Consider the following 8,986-nt stretch of genomic DNA (forward strand, 5'->3'; position numbering starts at 1 on the left):
TGTAAAAAAAAAACTAAAAAAAAAACTGAAAAAGAAAAAAAAAAAAAAAAAAAAAAAAAAAAAAAAAAAAAAAAAGAAAAAAAAAGAAATTTAATATATTAAAAAGGATTAAAAAAAAAAAATAATAATAATTAAAATCAAATTATAAAAAAAATAAAAAATACATAGTTATTCATTTTTGAAAGCTTTTTTTGTTGTATATATATTTTTTTTTTTTTATACATTTATTTTTCCATATTTTTATTCTGTTTAAAAAAACTTTATATTTTTGTTAAAAAATAAAGTAAATAATTTTAACCTATTCGTTTTTATATATATTTATGCTCATAGCATTGTATTTATAATTTATAAAATTCTTCAAAAAAAAAAAAAAAATTTTAAGTACTATTAAAAAAAAAAAAAAAAAAAAAATAAATAAAAAAAAAAAAATGTTTCATTATCACACAGAAATATTTTATGAAAGAATACTATAGATAAATTAATTAGGTTTAGACCATCCGATTAGTTGAGGTAGTAACAAATTAGCAGCTTTTTGAAATATTAAGAACTCTGTAAAAGGAGAACTAACATGTAATTCTTCAAAATTATTTTTTTTCTCCTCGTTTAATTCATTTATATTGATATTTTTATTAACATCAATATTCAAATTATTATTTATTTCATTAAAATTATTATCAATAGCATTTGATGGCTGATATTTATATTTTATAACAATATGATCTTTTTTTTCTTTATGTTTATCAATAGTCAAATAATTATTGTTATTTCCTTTAATAACTATCGCATTTGTTAATTTTTCTATACTATCTAAAGATAAAACACTTGATAAGCTGTTAATTTTAAGAAATATATTCATTTTATTATTTTTATCATATTTATTAGAATTATTTTGTTTTCTCATAAACATGAATTGAAATCCACCTTTACCATATATTGTTAACTTGTTTTTGTTAATAATATAATCAGGAAATATTGGCTTTATTAAGCACATAGCAGTACTACCAAATATATTAAAATATTGATAAGAAGTGTTATCTGAACTTTCATTACTTACATTTGAATTATATTTTTGCTGATAATAATTAGATGAATCATATTTATAATTATAATGACTTAATAAATTATTATTAGTATTTTCATTATTGTTCATATAACTTGGGTGTGAATTATTATACATGCTAGTATTATAAACTCGATTTTTATAAGTGTTATATTTATTTTTATTTACCAAATTTATAAATTTGCTATCTATATTATCTTTAATTAAATTTCCTGTATATTCATTCTTTCCATTATTTAACACATTTTTACTAGTACTATTATAATATTTTACATGTGCTATTTTATTAAAATGTCTAATTATATAATTCTTTTTCATTTTTATTTTATTTTTCTTTTTTTTTCTTACTATATTAAAAATATATAGTATTATATATATATATAATATATTATTATAATATATTATGATAATCTTTTAAAATATATTTTCTTTATAATATTGTTTGCAACTTTTTTCAAATAATATATTCCCAATGTTTCTTTTAATTTTACTCAAATATTTTTAAAATTTTGTATAATTTTATTCACATATTTTTCATAACTTTATTTTTAATTTTATTAACTCTTTTAGATATATTCGTTTTTATTTTTTTTTTATTTTTATTATTATTTTATTATTTTTTTTTTTTTTTTATTTTTTAAATATTTTATTTTTTTTTTTTTTTTTTTTTTCTCAAGTGTTATTATTATACATTTTCTATTTGGCATCTTTTATGTTTATTTTGAATTATTTGTTTTAATGTATTTCTATGAAAATTAAATTTAAGTTTTTATTCAATTGGAAATTTTTATTTTTATAAATTTTTTTTATTTTATTTTTTTTTTATTTCTTTTTAATTAAGGCAGTTTTAACATATTTAGATATAAATGTAAATATGTATTGTGTTTGTAAAAGTCATGTTTATTATATATATATATATGTTTGTGATTTTATTATAATTTAAATAAATATATAAATATATTTAATCAAAAGAAAATTAAAAATATACGTCTATTGTAAAAATATTAAAGTTATATTATTAATTAAAAAGATACAAATTAAATTTAAATATCAAAAATAAAAATAATAAATAGATATTTTATATGCGGAATATGAATTCATGAAAAGAAATTATTATTAAAAAAAAATATTTATTATATAAAATAATTTATTAAGAATTCTGAATTAAAAGACAATAAAACATATTTAAAAAAAAAAAAAAAATTGTATTAAAAATAATTAAGAAACTATGGATAAAAAGAATGAAAAATAATAACAAAATTACTATTTCTTTAACATTTAAGATAAATTTTGAGCAATTTTTATTACTTCAAAATCATTGAAATTTTTTAAATTTTGTGATGCTTTTAAATTGTTTAATCCTTTACTTTTACTTCCAAAATCGTAAGCATATTTAATGCAGTTGTAGATATATTTTTTAGATTCAATACAAGATTGAAGTAAATCATACTTTTTTGATAGAAAGCAAGAAATGGCTGTTGATAAGGTACAACCTGTACCGTGAATGTCAGCATCTGGTGTTCTTTTAGTTATTAATTTATAAATGTCATAAATATATTTTCCCTCTTTTATATTTATGTTTTCATTGTTACTTATATTTTCAATTTCATTTTTATTTTTTCTTATACATAAATGGTCAATTGCATACAATTTATTTTCTTCAGTACCGTTTTTACTAATATTACAACTTTTAAACAAACAGGCATTTATATTTAATTTTTCTGTAACTAATTTGCATAATTCTATTGAATTTATATTTGTAAAATCAACGTCATAATTTAAAGCTTTCATAATTAATTTACATTCATAAAAATTAGGTGTAATTATTGTACTTATGGGACAAATTAAATCTAAAGCAAATTTTATATATTCCATATTTTCTACTAGCATACAACCTGAAGTAGAAACAAAAACTGGATCAAATACTACTAATAATTTATTTTCTCTTTTACTATTTATATTTTTTATATAATTATGAACTAATGATATAATTTTTTTAGAATACAAAACTCCTAATTTTATAACATTTATCTCTGTATCTGCAAAAATACTATCTAATTGATCAATAATGAAATTTTCTTCAATTTCTATAATTGATTTTATCTCTTTAGTATTCTGTGCAGTTAAAACAACAAATACAGTACAACAATGACACCCTAAACTTGTTGCAGTTTTTATATCAGCTTGAATACCCGCACCACCACAACTATCACTTCCTGCTATGCTTAAAATTTTAGTTACTTCTGTCATTTTAATTAATAAAAAAATTTATACAATTTTATATTTTTTATTATGATGGATCTATAACAATTAATAAACAAATAAGCAAAATAAACAATAAAAAAATATAACTAAAAGAGATTGATAAAAAAAAAAATATATATATATATAATATAAATAATGTAATAACTTAAATAATAGTATAAATAAAAAATAATAAAATAAATAAGTTAACACTTCTAAAAAATATAATATAAATAAAAATTAATAAAATAAATAAATTAACACTTCTAAAAAATATAATATATTAAAATCAAAAATTATATTATTTCTTTTAAGAAATAATAGATATGAAAAATAATTATAGTTGAAAATATATTTTTAATTAAAATTTTATTCATTAAAATATTTATTAAATAAATTTTTTGGAAATTTATATTATATATTTCTTATTCTTTTTTTATAAAAAAAAAAATGTGAAAAAAAAAAAAAATTAATAAAAAAAAAAAAGGAATAATAAGATAAATAATTAAACAAAATTACATAAATTTACAAATTTATAAAGTTAATCTTTTTTTTTATAATAATTTATTAACTATGTTAATTTTAAAAAAAATTTAAAAAACAATTAAAAATATCTAAAGTATCAGATAAAAATTAAGCAAATGTTAGTTCAAATATTTTATAAAAAAAGAAAATTTTATATACAAATATATTATTATACTTTTCAAAAATAAAATATTTATGTTCTATATATGTCATATATAGATAACTTAATTACAACCTATTCTTATTTTATAGAATAAAGAAGATTTTATTTTCCTATTTTTCTAATGAACTCTTCAGCACTTTTCATTAATTCTGCAAAAGAATCAGGAAGAGAATACACATCTGATTCATTACTATGTATCCATCTATATGTTTACAAAAAAATAAAAAAAGGTAATATAATTACAACTGGTTATATTTATTTATATACAATTTATATATATATATATATATATATATATATAATCTTTTTTTTTTTTTTTTTTTTTTTTTTTTTTTTTATAAATCATACTTAAAATCAGTATGTTCATCTGATAATTTAATATTTTCATCATTATTTAATAAACCAGCTAAATAATAGGTAGTTTCTTTCGTTTTATCTTTAACATTATATATTAAAGTCTAAATAATAAAAAGTAAATAAAAAAAAAATAAAATAAATGCAAATAATGTTATTTTTGAATATTTTTTAAAATCTTTACTTTTTCAAAATTTAGTAATTTATATTTATCCTTATTTAAACCAGTTTCTTCGAATGTTTCTCTCATAGCCGTCTCTAATCCATTTTCGTTTTCTTCATGCAATCCTTTATAAAATAAAAATTCTAAATAATTACAAAAAATAAAAAAAAGATTAAAATAATACTTTAACTAACCTTTTGGGGGGGTCCAATGTTTATTACCATATGATGCTTTTAAAAATAAAAACTCAATTTTTGATTTATTATTCAAAACATTTTTACTATTATTATATTCAACTCTATATATTAATATTCCAAAGGCTCTTATAACAGCTCTACAAAAAAAAAAAAAAAAAAAGAGGTTTTTTTTTTTATGAAATTCTTTCAAGAGTATTCAATAACAATTTTTATTTAATTAATAATTTTTTATTTTTTTGTAAAAATTATTTTTCATATATTTATATTTTCTTCTTTTAAATACCCCATTTTAAAACTTCTCTTATATATAACAAGAATAACTTCAAAGTGTAGAACCTTCGATTTTAAGTATAGAAATAATTATGCCATGTATATCAAGAAATGAGCTTTTATTAAAATCCTATATTTCTTTTTAGAAATTGTTTTTAATTCTTTATTTTGATTTATACTTTTATTTTTTTTCATTTATTATTTTCTGAATTTTTTTCTCATATATGAAAGTGCAAGTTCTATAAAATTAAAATTATAAAACGTAGAGTAGCTAATAATAAAAAAATATTTTTTAAAAAAAAAAAAGAAAAAAATTAATAAAAAATAGTTTTTAAAATTATTCTTCTAGTTTAACAAAATAATTATAATTTATCTTCATTTTATTTTATTTTTTATACAAGATTAATTAATGTAATCAAAGAAAAATTATTAACATCTTTTGAAAAAAAAAAAAAAAAAAAAAAACAAAAGATATGAATATTCTTGTATTTTATATTAATAATGAAAACTTTGATTTTTATAAAATTTTAAAAATAAATTAGTTTAATAATTTCCAAAAAAAAAAAAAAAAATATTAAAAAAATAAAATAAATTAATAAATAAAGATAAGAATACAAGAAAATACAAAAAAAATAGTAGATAAAAAATAATAATAATAGAAATAAATTTATGACAAAGGTGAAATGAACATAGTATTAAAAAAAAAAAAAAAAAAGGTAAAAATAATAAAATGAAAAATATAAATAAAAATTTTAAGTATTATAAATTTATGTATTTCAATTTACTAAATGTTTTTTTTTAAAAAAAAAAATCTTATCTCTTCTTTGTAAAATAAATTTTTCAATTATGTTCCAAAATTTATTAACATAAATGTAATCATCTTTTCTATTATTATGAATCAATTTAATAATTTCAATATTATTATGAGATAATAAATCAGGGGATAAATTATCATCATTATACATAAAAACAAAAGCCTTAAAAGTATGAAATAAATCTTTCAGAGATTGAAATGGATATTCATTTAGTAGTTCTTTTAAGGATTCATTAGGTTTTAAAATAACTGCAATTACACATTTCCAGTCAATTTCTGTGAATTTAGATATTTTATCATTTTCAATAAATAAAAATTTAATACTTTTATTAAACATTTTATATATTATTGATAAAGAATCATATATACCATTCGTACTATTACTTTGCATAGGAAGATTGGTACTATTTAAATTATTATGCAAAAAAAAGGATTCAACATTAGTTTTATTTATTATATTATTATCTTTTGGTATTAAAATTATTGGTCTTTTTTTATATTTTAAATGTATTTCATCTATCAATTTTAAAGTTTTTTTTGGAGTAATTATTTTACTATTATCATCCACAATAATATTTTTCTTTATCCCATTTATATATACATTTTTTATATTACTTTTTTTTAAAAGTTCCTCTTCAAAAAATTTATATATTCTGCTAAAATCACAAGAATTTCTTCCTATTATATCATATGCATTTTTAAAATTTATTTCTTTAACATGTGTAAATTTAATTAATTCTTTATTATTATTAATACTTTCTTCTGATAATTTTAAATTACTTAAATTAAGACTGATATTATTTTTTATTTCTATATAATTGTCTTGAGGTAAATTAAAATTATCAATATATGTTCTTATGTTCTTATTATTATCAATTATCTCATTAGTATTTTCACTAAACGATCTCAACATAAACTCCTTTTTTTCATCATTACTATCAATATTATTCCCTTCTTCATTTTTATTCTCTTTTTCTATTTTTTTTCTTTTTCTATTACATTTATCTTGTGCATTCAATTCAAAGGATAACTCATCTGAATCCGTAAAAGAAATATGTAAATCGGGTAAAAAAAGAGTTTCCATATCTATATTTAAATACTCCTCATGAGATAAATTATTTATAAAGTTATGAACAAAATCTATAGTTCCTTTATTTTGTTCATAATATTTTTTATTATTTAAGGAGTATATATATTGTGCTAATAAATTATGAAATAATATAATTTTATCATGTTCATTAAAATTTTTCATGATTTCAAGAGATTTTTTTCCATTATAAAATTCCCTTCTCTTTTTTCTTAAAGAAAATAATATATGATTATAATCTAATTTTTTATATTTATTTACTGAATTTTCATATTCTTCATTCATATCATGTGTATTCCAATCAAAAATAAAATTATCTTTTTCTGTTAAACTCTTATTAATAATGTATTCATCATTTATATCAATGAAACTGTTTATACTTTCACTTAATGGGCATTCACTGTTCGAAGAATTCAATTTGTGATTATTTTCAATAAATTTCATGTAATTCTTATAAAAATTTTCACTAATTAATTTTACATTTTTATTAATTTCTTCTTCATTAGGTAATTTTCTAAAATATGTATTTTTCAATAAAGAATATAAATCTAAATTTTGAAAAAAAATATTTTGAAAAAAATTGTTTTCATAATAATGTTTTACAATACTGTTATTCTTTTCTATAGAATCACCGTTCTTCTGATTTTCACTATTTTCATGATAGTACTTGTCATTTAGTTTTTCTTCTTTTTCACAAATATTTTCTTCTTCTTTATTATTTGATTCCTTGTCATTATATAAACCTTTTTCTAAAGAACATTTTTTTTTTATAAACTCAAAACTACCTAATTCATTATCATATTCTTCAATTGAATTTATTTCATTAATATTATAATACATTAACTCATCGTATTCCAAAAATGACATATCTTCTTCTACAAAATTATATTTTCTTTTTTTTCTTAAGCTTTTATTTTTCATTTTATATAAGGAATTATATATATAATCATTTTTAAAATAAAATATTAAAGACCCTAATATTTTATCTGAATCACATATTTTTCTAGTATTTTCAAAAGATATGAGATTATCTTCGTTCGATTTATTATTTTCCTTGTTGATATCTGATAATTTTTTCTCCTGTTTATTTTCTATATTATTTTTGTTGATAACAATTAAGTCTTCTTTTTTAATTATTTTATTTTTTTCATTTTCATTTATTTTTGTATCTTTTTTTTCTATATTATCTTCACTACCTCCTGCATCTTCGCTATTTTCATAATTAAATAATTCTACTTTTATAATATGTTCTTTTTCTATATCTACATAATCATGTAAATCTATTTTTTTTTTAACATCATAAATAAAAAAATTAACTTTTATTTCGTCACTATCCTCATCTTCTTCTATAATTTTTATAATTTTATTTCTTTCTAATATACTTATATATTTATAACCAATAGAATTAATATAAGAATAAGTATAATTATTTTTAGGCAAACATAAAAATAAATAAATATCTCCTATATTATACTTTTCCTTTTTCCGACTTTCAATACCACATAAAACATCACTATAAATGTAAAAATTTTTCTTTTCAAAAACTATTATATCTTTATTACCTTTATTCTCAAATTTTATATATTCTTTTTCATCACTTAAAAATTTTTTCATTAATATTTTTAAATTTAACTGTGCTCTATCCATTTTTCTTAATCCTTATAATAATCTTTATTTTGAAAAAACATTTTAATGTTTTATAATATGTTTAATCAAAATAATAATAATAATAATAAAAAAAAAAAAAAAAGTTAAATATACTCGGAAATTTTAAAAAGAATAAAGGTTTGATATAATAATACTTTATATATATTTAATTAATAATTAAAAAAAAAATGGTTATTTATTATTTTTTTTTTTTTTTTTATTAAAATTATTTTATTGGTACTTTTATATTATTAACATTAAGGGAAAACATTTGAAAAATGGGTTTAATTTAACACCAATTATTTAAAATAAAATTAGATGAAACAAAAAACATACATATATTTAAATGAACTTTGAATTTACTAATTTAAAATTAAAATGTTTTCATTAACAATAAGAAGTCATAAAAAAAAATAATTTTTTTTTTTTTTTTTTTTTTTATTGAAAAAAAAAAAAATTAAA

The 8,986-nt window shown here is 16.2% G+C and overlaps 4 protein-coding genes across 4 annotated transcripts; all 4 read right to left on the reverse strand.

Moving 5' to 3' along the window:
• Window positions 1–478: 478 nt before the first annotated feature.
• Window positions 479–1,378, reverse strand: PGAL8A_00067700 (conserved Plasmodium protein, unknown function; the record flags this gene model as incomplete). Its single annotated transcript, XM_028670976.1, has 1 exon — window positions 479–1,378. The coding sequence occupies one exon, from the start codon at window positions 1,376–1,378 to the stop codon at window positions 479–481; it is 900 nt and encodes a 299-aa protein (XP_028525795.1).
• Window positions 1,379–2,338: 960 nt separating this feature from the next.
• PGAL8A_00067800 (phosphomethylpyrimidine kinase, putative) lies at window positions 2,339–3,310 on the reverse strand (the record flags this gene model as incomplete). The annotated part of the gene is made up of 1 exon (XM_028671088.1): window positions 2,339–3,310. One exon carries the CDS (start codon window positions 3,308–3,310, stop codon window positions 2,339–2,341), a length of 972 nt encoding a protein of 323 aa, XP_028525796.1.
• Window positions 3,311–4,094: 784 nt separating this feature from the next.
• PGAL8A_00067900 (bis(5'-nucleosyl)-tetraphosphatase [asymmetrical], putative) lies at window positions 4,095–5,171 on the reverse strand (the record flags this gene model as incomplete). The annotated part of the gene is made up of 5 exons (XM_028671199.1): window positions 4,095–4,194; window positions 4,341–4,450; window positions 4,531–4,652; window positions 4,731–4,829; window positions 5,156–5,171. 5 exons carry the CDS (start codon window positions 5,169–5,171, stop codon window positions 4,095–4,097), a joined length of 447 nt encoding a protein of 148 aa, XP_028525797.1.
• A 581-nt stretch (window positions 5,172–5,752) lies between these two features.
• Window positions 5,753–8,524, reverse strand: PGAL8A_00068000 (conserved Plasmodium protein, unknown function; the record flags this gene model as incomplete). The annotated part of the gene is made up of 1 exon (XM_028671310.1): window positions 5,753–8,524. The coding sequence occupies one exon, from the start codon at window positions 8,522–8,524 to the stop codon at window positions 5,753–5,755; it is 2,772 nt and encodes a 923-aa protein (XP_028525798.1).
• Between the last annotated feature and the right edge of the window lie 462 nt (window positions 8,525–8,986).

The sequence above is a fragment of the Plasmodium gallinaceum genome (assembly GCF_900005855.1).
Source record: "Plasmodium gallinaceum strain 8A genome assembly, contig: PGAL8A_v1_53, whole genome shotgun sequence".
NCBI classification, from domain to species: Eukaryota; Apicomplexa; class Aconoidasida; order Haemosporida; family Plasmodiidae; genus Plasmodium; species Plasmodium gallinaceum.